General features: G+C 39.0%; 2 protein-coding genes across 3 annotated transcripts in view; one reads left to right on the forward strand and one right to left on the reverse strand.

Annotated features, from left to right (window-relative positions):
• The window catches only part of MRPL13 (mitochondrial ribosomal protein L13), a gene marked incomplete at its 3' end in the record, with an annotated part of 34,038 nt that extends 25,255 nt beyond the window's left edge, over positions 1–8,783 (reverse strand). Inside the window, exons 1-4 of one of the 2 annotated variants that reach the window (XM_082753152.1) lie at positions 8,674–8,782; positions 6,058–6,181; positions 2,148–2,241; positions 866–926 (exon numbers count right to left, since the gene is read on the reverse strand). In XM_082753152.1, the coding sequence (XP_082609278.1) occupies positions 866–926; positions 2,148–2,241; positions 6,058–6,181; positions 8,674–8,700 (306 nt within the window). In that variant the 5' untranslated portion in view covers positions 8,701–8,782. Of the gene's footprint in view, positions 1–865; positions 927–2,147; positions 2,242–6,057; positions 6,182–8,673 lie in introns of both variants that reach the window. The other variant, XM_082753153.1, reaches the window with a different exon arrangement.
• MTBP (MDM2 binding protein) overlaps positions 8,764–18,586 on the forward strand; it is a 30,902-nt gene continuing 21,079 nt past the window's right edge. Inside the window, exons 1-11 of the mRNA XM_082753151.1 lie at positions 8,764–8,935; positions 10,318–10,398; positions 10,902–10,975; positions 11,069–11,214; positions 11,684–11,742; positions 12,655–12,799; positions 14,253–14,367; positions 14,937–15,071; positions 15,830–15,924; positions 17,128–17,200; positions 18,040–18,157. Of these exons, the coding sequence (XP_082609277.1) occupies positions 8,866–8,935; positions 10,318–10,398; positions 10,902–10,975; positions 11,069–11,214; positions 11,684–11,742; positions 12,655–12,799; positions 14,253–14,367; positions 14,937–15,071; positions 15,830–15,924; positions 17,128–17,200; positions 18,040–18,157 (1,111 nt within the window). The 5' untranslated portion in view covers positions 8,764–8,865. The remainder of the gene's footprint in view (positions 8,936–10,317; positions 10,399–10,901; positions 10,976–11,068; positions 11,215–11,683; positions 11,743–12,654; positions 12,800–14,252; positions 14,368–14,936; positions 15,072–15,829; positions 15,925–17,127; positions 17,201–18,039; positions 18,158–18,586) is intronic.

The following is an 18,586-nucleotide window of genomic DNA, read 5'->3' on the forward strand; positions in this document are numbered from 1 at the left end:
CTTGGGATAAACGAATTTATCCCAACAAATTTATCTGAATCACAGATTAAAAACATCAGTGACAAAATTCAATAATTTGGCAGCAGACAATTTCACTAGGAAAAGGAAGAAGTATTTTAATATCTTACATACAAGGTGACCCAAGGCAAAGTATTTGAAGTAAAAACTTCAAAAACTATTTTTTTTTTAATTAGTAACAACAACACTGTTGTTCAGCAGAATTAATAATGGTCCAATACAGACATTTACTAAAGAGGCTGAAGCTCAATGTAGTCACCACTTCAAACCCTCTCATAGACCATGAATACACAGCATTGTAGACAAGATCTCAATAAATAAATAAACCATTTAACAAAACCTACAGTTGAATTCTAACGGGAGAAGGAGGCAGGTGTACTCTCTAACACTTTTTAATATTATCCTTAATATTTTTAATATTACCCTTACTCTTGCTGGCTCTTAATCTGCTAGGGTTGTTAAACTGAAGCACTGCTTAGCTAAGTCTAAGCTGAGTCACTTTGACAACGACAAAGGTCAGACCTTTGAAACTAAAAGCAAGTGAATCAGTCAAAAATGGGCAAAGCAAATGAACCTGATTTGCTCATTTGGACAGCATGCATGAAACACAAAAATTCACGACCTACAATCTGACCCTCAAAACATGCTGTGTCCAAGAACACAGTCAACAAGCCAAGCCCCATTAATAAAATGTTCACAATCACATTTAAGTGATTTAATCACATTTAATCACATTCTATAAATGTTCACAATCACAGATAAGAGTAACCCATTCTGCGTAGGGGAACAAATTAAATGAAAACACACCTACTTTCCAAATGAAAAAGAAAAAACACAAACCACTTACAGCAGTTGGATCTTTCAAATGGAGCTGAGCTGCTGTCACCTGTTTGAAACCACCAGGATAACTAGAGAAACAGAAGAAACATACAGGCTTAGTGCTATATGCTCAAGCATGATGTTAACACAAATATCAGAGTATCTTAGCATCACAGAATCATCTGGGTTGGAAGAGACCTTCAAGATCATCAAGTCCACCATCAACCTGACCTACTTAGTCTTAGTGAAATGGTGTAGTTGCACTAATTTACATTTAAGCATATACTTTAAATGGTGCAAGAAATCAAACAGATGTCAGGTAAAACAGATTCCTTTCATTTAATTACATTATTAGGAATCAGCCTAACTGAAATGAAAATAAACCCAACATCATTAGAACTGTCCACTTAGGGAGCTGTATAGATTTAAATATTTCTTTAATTGCACAATTGCTTTCATTTTCTTATTGAAAAATTTAAAGAAGTCATTAAGAGCATGGGAGAAAAAAAAAAACTTGATTTCCATTAACTCTGACAAGAACTTCTCAGCAACTCAAAAAAGGAACTTCAAAGGACAAAGGACTGAAACATCAATACCAGCAAAATTAGCTTTCTCAACTTGATTTAATAATCTCCCTACTGGATACATTTTAACACTTTAGGAATAATTATCTAGTGTTGCCACAGCATAAAATAGGAGTGACTGTTCTTATTTGACTGAACTGATCCATGCTGTAATTGTTTATTATACTTCCATCTATAAAGAAGCTGTATCTGACAAAATAATATCCTACACACTATTGTATACATCGGTACCTCTTCAGTATCTCATTTTTTACCAGTTTTTCCAGTTATTTTGGAGAAATTAAAATCTGATATCCAACACGAAGCACATATTCCTTTTTCTTTGGTTCCTTGAACATATCAATCTTGGTATCAAGTGTTAAATAGGATAATGTAATTGTAGTTGGCATCTGTATACATCTTAAACATATAATTAGGAAAGCTTTCTACTGCTTAATAGATACAGTAGTCATGATCTTTGCTTAACCTCCACAAAAAATAATGTGGTCTACCCAATCTGTTAGTTTATTCCATTGTCATGGCTAAAACAGACTAAATCAGATTATTTCCCTAACAATATACACTTCAAAAAAACCTCTTGCATAATTTTAAACATTGTAACAGATGCAACCACAAAACAAACACGTAAGTTGCAATTCCCTTTTGAAGCAACATGCTAAAAAGACTGCAACTCTTAAGAAAATGACATTAAATTTACCACCAGCTCATCACTACAAAGTGCCTTACCCAGTATGTGAAGAGTATACTTTTTGCTCCCATTTGTTACCAGAAAAAGCAATGTGTCTTGTATTTATTATGACAACGTGATCTCCACAGTCACCTACAAGGTCGAAAGCAGTAGAAAATATTAAGAGAACCCAGGAATAATCAACCAAAATAACAGCTACAAAGGGTGTATATATGTTCACCTAAGATCCAGTTGCCTGGCCTAGGAGCAAGTATTTTATTTTAGTCAACATAACACATGCTGTATATGAACTTGTTTTAAATATTCAGGGAAAAAAAGGTAAGCTCTAAACAACAATCCTAAATGTTTTCGTTTTCTTATAAAACACTGCCAATGTTTACCAGAGGACTGAACACTTTGGGTAAGTAAAATAGTTCTACTAAAGAACTACAGCCTAGGGCTCAATGTATCTAAGATGCAAAGAGATTTCAAATAAAAATCAACTCTGTTGCGGGAAAAAAAAAAAAAATCAACCCCCCCCCCCCCCAACACATTCTCATCAGTCAAGCAAAAGTGAATGTTACAGCAGACAGATGCATTTACTGGTTCCTGTAGTAACAGCAACTTCCATATCAACTGTTTGTTGTAATTTTTTTTTTTTTTAATTGCAAAGCCTTATGTTCTGTCAGCAATACCTTGCCAGGAATAGTTACTTTACTGATCTTATTTACTAGTTTATTAGTTACTTATTTACTATACAACCCTTACTGTCTAAAAAAATACAATGAAAATATGAAAAAATGGAGTTTTTCATTTTAGAGGTAATTGTGATCAGCTGTACAAGCTATAACCAACCACCCGCTGAATCAACTGCAAAGTTCAAAAAGTCCAAAGTTCACCTTCTTAGGCATCACAATATTAGAATAAAAGCATTTGAAAACTCCTTTGATTACAGCATTCCTTAGTAGGTCACAAAGCAGCTACACAAAGAAGGAACTGAATAGAATATTCATGTTTCGCATGAGCATATAATAAATAAGGTGTGAAACTTTGATTGGTTAAAGTTTTCTACCATTTTCTAATCTTCTGTTCCTTTACTGCTCTATTTTCAACTACAGCTGAAGCTCAAACACAATTTCAGTATCTTCTCTGACATTTATCGTCTTCCACTGACAGATCTGTTCTAAAACACTGTATCTAAATGCATTTGCCAGGAAGCTGACATTGGATTTTGTGCCTTTTTTTGTTGCTGTTATTGCTGTTTTTTGTTTGTTTGTTTTTGTTTTGCTGGGAAAATAAAAGAATAAGTTCATCTATGGAAATTTTTGCCCAAAGTTCAAAGAATTAACAATTCTATACACTGATAAATCCATTGCAAACAACATGAAGCAGCCAAGTTAAAAACTAACCTATCCAAATAATGACTGCAACCCGTTCTTTTATAGTAGACCAAATTGATGAATAGAATTCAGAATTTCAAATTAATACATTAGTCTCAACTTGTCTTTTAACAGCATTGCTTCCACCACCTCAGGGACACCCACTCTCAATAGGAAGACAGCAAAAATACTTACCAGCTGCACAAACAATTTGCATCCTACTTTTAAAAAAGATTACTCAAGAAAACTCTTCCTTCAGGTTATGACGTAATATCCAAAATTACTCTTTTATAGTTTTCTCCAGAAATACACAAAACCAAGGCCATAGTATTCTCTCACACTATAGCATATGCTACTTGTTAAATACAATGTAAATGTTACACCTCTTCAGATGAAGCTAACTTGCTCAGGGATTCCATTCTGTGTCACTGAATGTTTGTAACTTCTCAGCAATTCCTACCTCACAATAAAAACACAGGCTTCACATAAGTGCATTTTTCCTCCTACATTTCAGTTATGGACTAAATGCTGTTTGAAGGCACCATCAACTGTTAGCTCACAAGACTGACAACCTACTTGCCAATTCTTTCATTACAAGACAAGTTTGAGCTGCTGCTTCAAGCCATTTGAAGCTAACATTGCAAGCAAGAGTAGTACCTGGGCCAGATCTGGCTTGCGGAGTGTTTCCATCTAACCTAGTCTTCTCTGAGGATGCAGAGAACAGCTGCTTGTGTAGAAAATCCTGCCCAAATAACACAAGTGGTTTGCCTATGCTTGCTCGTGATTCAATACAAAGAACCAGACTACACAATTTTTGAAAAATGTAGCTCACTATTTTTGGTTCCTTACTGTGAAGCTGCTTGCAAAGACAGGATGTAAGGGAAAGAGAATAGAGGGAAGGGAAGGTACAGAAGAAAGCAAAAAAATCCAGATTCAAATCTCACGAACAAAACTTGTATCACCTTTTAAGGCATATGGTCTGACAGCATCTAAAAAGTCTAATGCTTTGGAGAATAAATAAAGATTATCCCTAAAACAGACAATAAACGTACATAACATCATATTTATTTCTTTTCCCTACCCACAGCTTAATTTCAGTTCCAGATATTTTTCAAAACAATAAATAAATAATGATTTTACGGAAAGGTGTCTGTCAACCCAGAAAACCAAAATGCCTCACAATCTTATTCTGCCTAAGGAACTCTTATCTCACAGATGCTAAAATATTTCTTGTTAGTTTAGGTAAAAAGAAAGACATGCTGAGCACACCAACCATAAATTCATCCATCCTTTGCTTTCTTAAAGAGTATCAAATGTCTCCCACTGGTAGTAATCTATCAATCTCAGGTGTAATGCATTTGGTACTGATTTATAGAATAGTTTAGACCGAATGAAGTTATCCTTGAAATGGCTTTCCAGGATTTTTATAACTTCATGAACATAAAACCATCAAAGATCTTTCCCATGGGACAGCCAAAAGAATTTTCCCTCCATCTGCTTTATTTTTTTAAGATATCCTTAGACTCCAGTGACATCTTGTGGATACAGCAAGTTTTGCAATAGCAATATTTGGGTATTTTAAATATCTTCCAAAAACTACAAATACTACCTTTTATTATGACAATCAGATCAAGTATAATTTTAGTGTTTACATTAGACATGTATGAGCAAAGCTTAATGCTTCTTTATGCTTCAGTAAAGTCTCTTGAACAGGGATCATCATTTATTATCTATAAAATGCTCATCACAGTGAGACAAGCACTATGGTATTACCAATAACGAGCAAGGTGTCTTTAGTGCTGAATCTTCTAAACAGTAGATAAGCAAGGTTTTTTTTCATTGGATCAAGAAAATATCTTTCATCAATAATTGTGTCTCCTATTTCAAAATCAGACAGGTTCTAGTCTCATCGTCACAAAGTGGCTGATGTCGGAAGCCATATGGTCCAAGCCCTGCTCCAGCAGGGACACCTACAGCCAGCTGCCCAAGACCATGTCCAGATGGCTTTTGAGTATCTCCAAGGAAGGAGGCCCCAAAACCTTTCTGGGCAACCTGTGCCAGTGCTCTGTCACCTGCACAGCACAGAAGTGCTTCCCGATGTTCGAAGGGAACCTCCTGTGTGCCAGTTTGTGTCTCCTGGCTCATACACACAGGACTTTTTCGCACGTTGTTCAGAATGAAGAACTGCTCCAAGGTGCTGTGGTGCTGTACAACTACTGAACAGTAGCGTTCAGAAAAATCTAATCAAGAATCATGTCAGTGTTTCATTACATGCACTGTGAATTAGTTTTTTGTTTAAAAACAGTGCAACAAAACACATTTTGAACTTAAAAAAATAACTGAGGCAACTGAATCCCATCATAATTTTGCTACTAAAATTGAATAATGAATTAGTAACAAGCTTTGTATGGATTGGTAAAGACAATGGCCTAAACCTCTGGAGAGGTATGAAGGGAAAACACGGGAAATGAAATTGAACCCTTTATAATTTACAAACTGAAAAATGCAACCTTGTAAAAAGCACTGTTTTTTAAGAATGAAATTAAAAGAAAAATACATTAAAAATGCTTCTGTGTACTGCAATACTCACTTAGTGCATGATAAATAGGTTTATGCCTGCCTTCAAGTCTGATTACAGTCGCAGCTGCTATTTTTCCTGGTGGTTGCATCTTTGCATCTAGGAGATACCAAGCTCTGGCAAAAGTAGCCCATTGCTAAAGAGAAAGAGAAGTGGTACTTAATATAGGAAAAGAATACACTACCATAAATGAATCTAGCTTCTCTGATTTGATCAATGCATTCTTTTACATTTCAAGCACCATAAGAAATACTAATATTCAAAAACACCGCCTGTCATGTAGCATTAGGGTAGAGCACAGTGCTAGACATTGTATCATAGAATCATCAGGGTTGGGAAAGCTCTCCAAAATCATCTGGTCCAACCATCCCCCTACTGCCAATGTCACCCACTAAACCATGTCCCTAAGCACCAGGCCCAACCTTTCCTTGAACATCTCCAGGGATGGTGACTCCACCACCTCCCTGGGCAACCCGTCCCAGTGCCTGACTGCTCTTTCTGAGAAATGTCTCCTCATTTCCAACCTGAACCTCCCATGGCACAACTCGAGGCCATTCCCTCTGGTCCTATCACTGGTTACCTGTGAGAAAAGGCCGACCCCCAGCTCCCCACCCCTTCCTTTCAGGTAGCTGCAGAGAGCAATGAGGCCTCCCCTGAGCCTCCTCTTCCCCACACCAACCAGCCCCAGCTCTCTCAGCCGCTCCTCACAGGACTTGTGCCCCAGGCCCTTCCTCAGCTTCGTAGCCCTGCTCTGGGCACGCTCCAGGGCCTCGGTGTCCTTCTGGTACTGAGGGGCCCAAAGCTGAACACAGCACTCGAGGTGCGGTCTCACCAGAGAAGAGTATAGGGGCATGATCATATGGTCCTGGTCCTGCTGGCTGCACTATTCCTGATACAAGCCAGGATGCTCTTGGCCTTCTTGGCAACCTGGACACACAGCCGGCTCATGTTCAGGATGCAACTTACTGAGAGTGCACTCAATTCTCTTACCCAAGTCATCCGTAAAGGTATTAAAGAGGATGGGCCCCAACACCGACCCCTGGGGAACACCAGAGGTGGCCATTTGACAGCTGGATTTCACTCCGTTCACCACTACTCTCTGGGCCCAGCCATCCAGCCAGTTTTTAATCCAGCAAAGCATGTACCTGTCCAAGCCATGGGCTGCCAGCTTCTCCAGGAGAATACTATGGGAGACTGTGTCAAAGCCCTTGCTGAAGTCTAGGTAGACTACTCAACAGCCTTTCCCTCATCCACCAGGTGGGTCACCCAGTCACAGAAGGAGGTGAGGCTGGTCAGGCAGGACTTCCCTTTCAGAAACTTGTGCTGACTGGGCCTGATCCCCTGGTGGTCCTGCATACATTGTGTGATTACACTCCAGATGAGCTGTTCCATCACCTTTCCTGACACTGAGGTCAGGCCGACAGGCCTGTAGTTCCCCAGGTCCTTATGACCCTTCTTATAGATGGGCGTCACATTAGCAAGTCTCCAGTCATCTAGGACCTCTCTGGATGACAATGACTGCTGATAGATGATGGAAAGCAGCTCAGCAATCACATCTGCCAACTCCCTCAGCACCCTCAGGTGGATCCCATCTGGTCCCATGGACTTGTGACAGTCCAGGTGGAGCAGCAGGTCTCTAACTGTTTCCACCTGAACTGTGTGTGTGTGGGGGGGTGTTCTATTCCTCATCCCAGACTTTCAGGTCAGGAGGCTGAGTACCCTGAGGATAAATGCTCTGGCTAGTAAAGACACATGCAAAGAAGGCATTAAGAACCTCAGCAGTCACGTTACCCCCCTGCGTTGAGTAAAGGATGGAGATTCTCCTTGGCCCTCCTCTTACCATTAATATATTTATAAAAACATTTTTTGTTATCCTTAACCACAGTGGCCAGGCTGAGCTCATACTGTAAGGTACCAGGTCCAGGTCTCTCTTGTACCGTGAAGCTTTGGCTTTCCCGATTCTTCCTCTGCATATGCTGGCAACTTCCTTGTACTCTTCCTGAGTTGCCTGCCCCTTCTTTCACAAGACATAAACTCCTTTTTTTTGTATTTATTTTTTTTTCTCCCAGACACTCAGCAAAAGTTCCCAGTTCAGCCACACTGCTCTTCTTCCCCACTGGCTCATCTTATGGTACATGGGAACAGCCTGCTCCTGCATCTTTAAGACCTCCTGTGCTGCACTTACTGCTTTAAGTGGTTCATTGAAGGGTGTGGGTTGGAAGGGACCCTAAAGCCCACCCAGTTCCACCCCTACCACGGGCAGGGACACCTCCCACCACACCAGGCTGCCCAAAGCCCCATCCAGCTTCGCCTTGAACACCTCCAGAGATGGGGCATCCACAGCCTCTCTGGGCTGCCTGAGCAACACCTAAACACACTTCTGTGCCTACTAACAACCCTATGAGCCTACAGCGGGCAGCCTTGTCCCTCTCAGCCCCCTTCCCTTCCCCAGCAGCCCCACAGCGGGCACTGCCTGCTCCTTCCAGCAGCGCCCACGCCAGCCGAGCAGTGCCCGGCCACGGCACCCGCTCACCCCCACAAAATGGCGGCCGCCAGCAGCCCGCCGCCACACGGAGGGCAGCGGCCACCGCGGTGTCCCCTCGCCTGAGGGGCCAGCCCCGCACTCACCTGGGCAGCCTTGGTGTAACTGGCCATGGCCGCTGCGGCTCAAGGGGAAGGGAAACTGAGCCCATCGGCCCCGGGAAGCGGAAACATCGCCCTGCGAGGGGCGGTGCAGGGGCGGGCAGCGCGGGCTGCTCGGAGCCCTGCTGGTGGCGGTGGCTCCTCCGTCTCCCTCTTCCTGCCCGTCCTCGGCCGGCCATGGACCGCTACGTGCTGCTCCTCAGCTGGGGGGAGCGCAGGGCTGAGGGCGGTGCGGAGCCCGCTGCAGGTATCGCTGCGTCAAGGGGGCGATGCTGAACGGGGGCTGCCGCCGAGGAGGGGGGGACGCGGGGCAGGGCACGGAGCGGGAGCCTCCATCGTGAGGGCTGGAGAGGGGGAATAGGGCTGGAGAGGGGGAATTAGCCTCGGTACGGCTTTCCTAGGGCTTGTAAGGTGTGTGTCCTAGAGATATGTTCCTTAAGTTCTTGTGCTTTCACCCGGTTAAGCGATGCCCCTGCCTCAAGCGCCGCAGGGGTTGTTCTCGAAGACTTTTTCTTTATGCTTTCTGGTCTAGGGTCTGTGTGCAAGTCTGTTTTCGTGATTATTACCTTGATAAAAATCATTTCCTTTCAGAATAGAAGGCTTTAACGACTTTAGCCTTCAGAGATTTAGGTTATTTGAGTTTTGTTACGACACTTTTGTTAGCTAACTAGAAGATTTCAGAGATATTATGGGATGGTTGAGGCTGGCAGGGCTCTCTGGGGTCCGCCTGGTCCCACCGCAGCTCAGGCAGAGACACCCAGAGCAGTGTGCCCAGGACCACGTCCAGGTGGCTTTTGAGGATCACTAAGGTGGAGACACCACAGCCTCTCTGAGCAACATGTGCCAGTGTTTGATCACCTGCACAGCACAGAAATGCTTCCTGATGTTCAGGGGAGCTTCCAATGTTCCAGTTTGTGCCCATTGCCTCTTGTCCTGCCACTGGGCACCACTGAAAAGAGCTGGGCTCTGTCTTCTTTGCACCCTCCTTCCAGATACTGATATATAGTGATAAGATCTTCCCATAGCCTTTTCTTGTCAAGGTTGAATGGTCCCAACTATCTCAGCCTTTCCTTGTAGAAGAGGTGCTCCAGCCCCCTCATCATCTTTGTGCCCCTCCACTGGACTTTTCCTAGGACCTCCAGGTCTCTCTCATACCAGTTAGCACAGGTCTGGTCACAGCAGTCCTGGTGCAACCTCCCCAGTGCTGATCACCTCCCTTGGCCTGCTGATGGTGCTTGCCTAGTGCAGCCAAGAATACCATTAGCCTTCCTAGCTGCAAGGGCACGCTGCTGGCTCATGGTCAATACAGTGTCCACCAAGACCCCCAGGTCCTTTTCTGCCCCCCAGCATGTCCTGGTGCCGAGGGTTGGATCTTCCTGGGTGCAGTTCTTTGCACTTCTTGCTGAACTTCATGAGGTTCTTATCAGCCCATTTCTTCAGCTTGTAAATCAATATATCCAGTAGTTTAACTAGAACTTTATATTAGTCTTTTTAGACTCCTGCAAATCTGTACTTGACACTTCTTTTAAACAAAACTTTTAATGTTAAACTGAACTTTAAACTGCATTTGCAATAAGCGAGATTTACCTTCTGGAAGTCAGAGGATTTAAGAAAATCTTCTTTTTCCAGCTGTGACTGCTGCAAATGTTTATAAACTTCTGAAAGAAAACTGTAATTCATCTACAAACACAGATGCAAGGACATTCCCAGGTAAGCATAGTAATATATGCCAAATGTTGTTAAGGAATCGGCCTAGGCAAATTTATTATTTACATGAAACAAATCAGAAACTTGAGGAAATCCAGTTTCTCTTGCTCTTGCTGCTACCATTTCTATGGAGAACTGATTTTCCTTTAGCAGCTCAGCTGTTAGCAGATGATTAAATATACCAGGCACTGGAAATGAAAGACAAGTGTTTTGAAAGGCTGACAAATTTCAATCTATTTTAAGACTGACTGAGAGTAGAAAAGGGCTTGTTTCTCATGTCAGCGTGCAGCTTGATATTTTCATGCCTATGATTTTTGTTACTCCTGTGATCTATGTTTTTTTCAGTGGAAGCATTATTTGTCTGTTGGATAGCAATTCAGAACCCCACACCATGAGAATTTATTAAATCATTTTATCATCTTAAAATGGAGTTCTGAAGATCTGCTTTAGTACATTTAGTTTGTAGTGGATTGATTATTTTAAATCCTTGTTGTGTCTCTTTTCAGCATGTTCATTGGCTGGTATCCCAGGCATAAGGAAATGGTATTTTGCAAGTCATGTTATATGTGGTTATTATCAGGTAAGAAATATTTTTTTCATAATGTAAGTTCCACAGTTCTCTACCTAGTGCAAGTTAAAATTGTAGTGTTCCAAATTCTTCTTGCTTTATTAGTTCTGCAGTTCTGACTGGGAGGAAATAAATTCCGACGCACAGAATAATGAAGACTCTCTCCAAACAAGTATTGATGAATGTCTGGGAGCCATACAGAATTTTGAGGAAGAAGACAATAACAGTAGGGAGTCACTGTCTATGACTGAGTATGCATATTGTTATCTTTATTGCAAGTATAGTGAGCTGACATTTAACAGTAATAACCCAAGGGAATTGAGAAAATTCAACCAGTAAAAGTTATTACCAAGCATATAGTTAACTATGAACAATCCCCTCCTACTACTTTCTTTGTTTAACATAGCTTTAATTGTTGTTTCTTTTTAGCTACAGATGATTTTTATAGAATAACAGAACAATTATTCTAACATCTGATAGTTTTGTCTTGCTAAGGGAAAGCAGGCTGTCTGAAATCCTACTTCAAATTTTACTGCAGATTGTTTTGAATTTATTTCTGCCTCAGTAAAAGGGGAGATAAGTATAGTTCATTGCCTAGTATTAAGTCTGTGCTGAATTTTAAAGATAAGTTATTTACATCAGTTAGCATTTGTTACTTTTAACTTCTTTCTAAATGACTGTTTATATTTAGTTTCCAACTATGTTGTTCTTCATTTTCAGCATTTATGATGAAGCTGCAGAAAGCCTGCATCAGTTAGCTGACAAGCTGCCTGCCCCAGGTAACCTTTCTTAAAAGAGCAATCTAATTTGGAATTTATCTTGTTAGTTGTTTGTCTAAAAACTCAGCTGGTAAAGTCGTAGTCAAATGGAAAAACAAAACAAAAAAAACCACACACACATAAGAAAAAACAGAGGATATTAGTTTGGTTGAATTAACTTGTTTGCAGATTTTGCAAGTAGCTTAAGGAACTTGAGCGTGATTGGCCTTGCAGATCAGTTTAGGAAGTAGTTTGCTGATTCTTTTTTTTGGAAGACTGCATTTCAATCGTGATTAAGGTAGTTATTTATGTAATGTTTTTTTCCATATGAAATGGCACTAAAGTAGTAATAGACAATAAGCAAAATTCAACAGGCAACCATCAGAAGTTTTTTATCTAAAGCAATAAAATAAAATTGAAAGTGTAGATGTTACAGCTGATTGTTAGCAGGTGAGAGCCAAGAAGTTGTGAAGGAAAATAGATGAGAAACATTAGATTCAGATTTTGTAAACTGGAGGTGGGTATCACCTTTTGTGTTTGGGTTAAATAATGTTGCAGTAGTTGAGTTAGAATAGCAAAGAAACTGAACGTGGAAAGAATGAGAAATAAGCTATTTAGAAGTGTTGAAAGGAGGTAAACAGCACAACTGTACTGGAGACAGGACTGCAATCAGTACAGTTTTCAGTAAGAACGGAAAGAAGGAACTGCTGTGAGTGAATAGCAAAATATTTAATTTTATTTTGTGTTAATTCAGGAGGAACAAAGATGAGCTAAAATGTGTGAAAAGTGTTTTAAATATTGCCAAAAGTATTTGAAGTTGATCTTTAAACCCATTTCATTTCAGTCAATGATAATCATTATTTTTCTATCTTCTAATGACTGAATCGTTTACTGAATAATGGTACTTTAAGTTATAAATAACTGTTTTTACAGGAAGAGCAATGGTTGATGTGATACTACAGGCAGTAGAGCGAGATGCACCCAAGTTAAAAGACTGCTTACCTGCTATTGGTGCCCTGAAACACCTGAAAGAATGGCACTCTGCGCAAATCACCATTGCAGCAAATGACTCTAAAGGGTATGCTGTTCATTTTAGGTCTACAAACAAGGTCACTCTTGTTTTGTGTTTGGGTATTTTAAAAGAAAACACTGAAACGTATTTAGTACTTCACATATATTCTTTGCAAATACATAGATTTGTCTTCTATTATTGTTTGAGGAGAGGAATTGCCCATGCTGATTTATTGTAAATGCATGTCCTAACAGCAGAGGCAGGCATAAAACCCAAGCCTTCTGAAGTACCTGCTCTGATGAGAGCAGAAAATAAAATGTCTGTCACTTTCCTTTACATCACTAACATCTTTAGTGTGTGTACCCTGTTTTGAAGGTTTGATGTACTGTGCTATGCATTAACTTGCATTGGTTGTAGTTTTCCAATTTTTGTGAAACCAAGTATGTAAATCCGCTGATCTGACTTTAAAAATAGTAACCTTCATCATTACATTTAATGGAGGAAAAAAAAAATGGTTCCTGGCATGTCTCTTCTTGAAAAATGATATATAAATGTTCAATTACTTCCTATATGCTTCTGAAGAGCTTTAACCCCAAAACTATTTAACTTGAAATTAAGTCACATAGAAGTTTATCTCTTACTGTCCTCTCCTGATTGATAGAAGTAGGCCATGATGTGTCTGATATAAACCACGGTTGTTTTTGCTTTCTCCTGTGCAGTAAAGCATTGTGTGGGTGTTTAATAACTTGGCAAGGCCTTGTGCACCTTTTTTTCTTCCACCCAAAAGATTTGAGTCTGCTTCGCAGATTATGTGGTAGAGCTTAATCTTAAATTAACAAAATTGATTAAATGAAACAATTGAATGCTTGGTTCTTGGTAAGAATCAGTAGTATACCACCCACACAGTGCTTTCTAATATATATGGAGGAAGATAAAGTGATTGCAGTGACTTCCATAAATGCTTCACCTCAGTGCTCAGAGATGTCTTTCTGTGCAGCCAGCTTTTGACTGAACTTTTTTTTTTTCCTGCTGCCTTTTATGTAAAATGAGGTTATTTGAGCGTTCGGTTTCTCTGATGAAAAATTGTACTTTCTTTTCCTGCTATGTTGCTGGTGCTGACATTTCTCACAAAAGATAAAGCTAAGGGGACTTATGGATGCTGGCTATTTTCTCTCCCTCCTTCTCTCAGCATTTGGCTAATAATTATACTGCAGGCACCTCTTTACTTATAAGGCTAACTAAAAACCACCTAGATGGACCAGTACTAGCCCCAGTGATGGCGACCTAACTCTGCTTCAGCTTCTGGCAGCCAGCCTTACTCTGTCATGCCTACAGCTTGCCATTGCAAGAGGTTTTAGTTGTCTGACAAAGTTCTTTGCTGCCACGTTCATGGAGGATACGAACAATTCACTTATAGTCTGAACCAGGATTCCATCAAATTGCACTGCATGATAATATGTAATGCTGAATTCAGAAAGATTAATTCTTTTTTTTTTTTTTTTTTTTTTTTTTCCAATAGCTGGCAAAAGATTGCAGACTACCTATCGGCAGACTTTGTATCTTCAGATAATGTCATGAATATTATTGATTTCAAAGAACTCTGGAGGGGAAAGATTCAGATATGGGAAAGAAAGGTGAAAAAAACTTTTTTTAAAGCATCTTTGTTATATCATTTAAAGCATGTGTAGTACACTGCATTTTATATGTTAATTCAAATTTGGTTTTGCAAATTTAATTCAAAGAGATTACGTTTGTAAATACTTGGTTCAATGTATCTGAGTAGTGGGAGGAAAAATATGCTTTTTTGCTTGGTAAAAGGATAAATGATATTAAGGCATCTAAATGTGAACTTCAGGCATTCTCGTCTGAAATATTTGCCTTAGAACTTCTTGTTATTAGATTTAAAATTAGGTATAAAATTAGATCTTATTTTTATTTTTTGTTTCTATCACAAATCATTATCATATAGCTCCATAAGTCATTGTTGAAAGAACATATCTAGTGTTTCTGCAAAAGCAGAAGGCTTGTGATTCTGAAAGACGTTGTTTACACTTCTAGTGTTGAGGTTTTGGATATAGTAGTTGGTTACCTAAATCCTTTTTTTTTTTTTTTTTTACCTAATTTTGCAGTTATGGTGAAAAGAAATCTAATAGTAGTTGTTTAATAATATAAGTAACTGGCTAAATTTTATTGTCTTTTTCAGTTTGCATCAGAAGTCAGGTTTCCAGAATTTTGTATGAAGAGCACTTCAGTAAAGCCATTCAGCACTTCACATTTAAATTCTTGCTTTGCTCTTGAAAAAGAGCAGCAATATAGGAATACTGATGCTTTGCCAGAGGTATGTCTTATTCTTGATGGCTCTTTGTGCCACCAGAATTCATTTGATTTACCTTCCTGAGAAAATTAGTAACTGAAAATTAAACATGAAAGTAAGGATTACATAAGGTTGAGGAATACTTCTTTTGTTAACACGTGCTCATAAAATGGGTCCTTAAAAATACGTTTGCTCGTAAGTAATGTGATACCAAAATTACTTTAAAGTAGAAATTTAAACTTTTTTCAATCTTAATGCTTAAAATATGTAATTAATATTTGAATTCTGTATTTATTTAAACTTTGGAATTTCATTTTGGAACTACATGATTTTTGGAAACTACTGTTACTGCTTCATGTTTTCCCCTGGAAGTAGAAATATAATGGGAACTCTGCATTTGTTGATGAAAACAAAAATTCTTGTTTATGGAAACTGACATCAGTTAACAGACTATTATTTTCACTGTTAAAATATGCGCATTTGGGATTGCATTTAACTGGTCCTGGTAGATTTTGTTTTTCTTTGAATTTGGGTAAGAGTAACAACCTGTGTGATGCACAGGGTTGGAATTCTAAGAAGCAAGTATTATTAAGCAGAATTAAATACCTTCCCTGTTTTTATATAATTATTTAGCATGGTATTGTGAACTATTTCTCTTTTTATTTCTTTACGTGTTTTTCAGATGTACCTGTAAGACATACGTCCAGCAAAACATATGAGGAAGTTTTACTGAGATCATGTCACGTATACTGTTACAGATTCTGTATTTGATCTCTTTTCAGGTTTTCCATTACTATGGTCCTGCGTTAGAATTTCTGCAGATGGTTGTCCTCTCTGAACTACCGTCCTTTTTTGTATCAGATCTGGAATTTGAGCTGTATCCTTTTTTTTTTTTTTTTTAAAGGTTCTAACCTACTAATGATAATGGTTTATAGCAAAAAGAATACAATCACTATCTATCTAAACAACACATGAGGAGTAGCAAGGATTCATTTCATACCAGCCTGCTGAAATAGTCATATATTGTGTCTTCATAAGTGGATTTCTTTATGTTGAAATGTAAAGTACACAAACAATAACCAGCTTTTGTTTTTATATTATTGCACATATAATTTGTCTATTGATGGATATGCTACTTGTGGGGAAGAACAGAAATATTTATTGGTGTGTAAGTTTAAAAAAAACCTAAGCAGAATCTGCAGAATCTGAGGCGAGGTATGGCAGAGGAATTTTGGTTTGAGTTGTGTATACTGCAGGGATTTCAAACTGTATTCATATTGGTTTAAAACTTCAGGTACTAGTCTTGATGTTACAATAGTAGCTTAGCTTGTATGACCCTGCCAATATATAACTTGAATATATCACAGAATTGTAGGGGTTGGAAGGGACCTCAAGAGATCAGCAGGTCCAACCCAAAGCAGGCTCCCTGGAGCAGATTGTCCAGGTAGGTGTCCAGACGGGCCTTGAATATCTCCAGAGAAGGAGACTCCACAACCTCCCTGGGCAGCCTGTCCCAGTGCTCCATCACCCTCACTGTGAAGAAGTTCTTTTGCATGTTGGTGCGGAGCTTCCTGTGCTCCATTTTGTGGCCATTGCCCCTTGTCTTGTCCCCACAAACCACTGAAAAGGTTGGCCAAATCCTTTCATCTCCCACACTTAAGATATTTGTAAACATTGATAAGATCCCCTCTCAGTCTTCTTTTCTCAAGGCTGACCAGACCCAGGTCTCTCAGCCTTTCCTCATAGGGGAAATGATTGAGGCCCCCATATCATCTTTGTTGCCCTCTAGACTCTTTCCAGGAGATCCCTGTCTTTTTTGTACTGGAAAACAAATACAACTATTTGTTAATGTCTGCTTATATGAGAGGTGTCACTAGTATATTTCATCATATATTTCAAGCATCTCCAAGTGTACTGTTTTGTCTGGAAGGGTGAGCTTAATATATTTTGTGGTACTAAGTATTAAATATTAGACTTTTACAGTCCTTACTTGAAGTAAGATGGTAACATGGTTTGTAAAATACAAATGCATACAGTTCTTTTGAAGGTAAGCTTCCTTCCTTAACCTATTCTGTTCAAGGAGCCTGTCAAGAAAGAATGTCAAGAAGACATCCGCATTGCTTTTAGATCAGATTTCTTCTCTATCTGGGAAGGTAAAGTTTTGTTTTATGTAAGTTTAGCAGGAAAACAAAGACTTATGTATTACTCGTAAAAGATACAGAAATAATATATTAATACCTTGTCTCTAAGTGGGCTCTTTCAGTATACTAAAAGCAAATAACTTAAAAGTACGTGCTGTACAGGTCCTGACAATTTGTAAGTCCATTGAATGGTTTCTCTTTACCTCGGCGAAGTTCCAATCTTCCAAAATATGTTGTTAGTTTTATTCATACTATGACAGATATTTCCATATTATAATAATTCAATTGCTCTTTAGCAAAAGACAGTTCTTCACGCAGCTTATAAAATGAAAAAAGCAGACTGAAATAGGAAGATTTCTCATTTTGTATGTGCATTCTGCATTTCTACTCTCATTTTGTATAAGAACTCTTGAAACATTTACAAGCCTACCTTTTTCTTCCAGATATTAGAGTATTATTCATAGCTACAATACTAGTTTTAAAATGTTCTTCCTGAATGCTTATAACAATGTAAAGAAAGTTTTGTAATGTTTATAAAATAAATCTGTGCTAATCAAAACTGCTTGCAATGTGAAAATACTGATACAAATGTCATAAATAGCATTTTTATATATAAAATAAGTGATTCAACAGTTTGTTTTCTCTCAATTGGAGCAAAAACAAGCAGTTTTTACAGCTTACGTGTCAGATGGTATTCCATCTCCATTGACGTGAATAAAAGAAGCATTTAATAAACAGGCTTCCCTTTTAATTGAAGTACAATTGAAGCAGTGCCAAATTAGTGGCTCAAAATGAAATATGAAGTAGGCTTCAGTAATATTGCTTGTCTTATATTTGCTGTCATTATTTAGGTGGGAGCTTTATTTGCATTGCCGTGTAATGTAAGCAGTATAGTGATCCCATCCCCTGCCCAGCTGAGTACAAAGAAATGGAAGGAATATATGGCTAGGAAACCTAAGAACATTACTGGTGAGTGAAATAAAGACAGCTACAAGTATATTTTATGTGTATATGCGTTTAAAATGTATATATTCTATAAAGTTGGGTTTCCTTTGTTTCCTTCAATGAAATTAAGTCCGTGATTGTGATCTTTGCCCAAAAATTTTTGGTGAATGTGTGTTGGCCTATGCAGACCAGTTGCAGAGGAAAATTGAAAATAACATTGTGGTGAGCTGTAGGGAATCAATGCATTTCCTTTAAACCATCTCTGTGTCTCATCCATCAGTTAAGATCCTGCTTCCACATGCTTTTTCTGAGGTGATTGTACAACCTGTGGGCACAGATGGTGCTTCTGCAGGTGGAAATCCAATGCACTTCATTTAAGTGCTTCTCATCTCAGTTCCAGAGGTTCTTAAGTGTACCTGCATTTAATTTCAGTCTCTTCCAGGGAAAATACAG

The sequence above is a fragment of the Aythya marila genome (assembly GCF_965140915.1).
Source record: "Aythya marila genome assembly, chromosome: 2".
Taxonomy (NCBI): Eukaryota; Metazoa; Chordata; class Aves; order Anseriformes; family Anatidae; genus Aythya; species Aythya marila.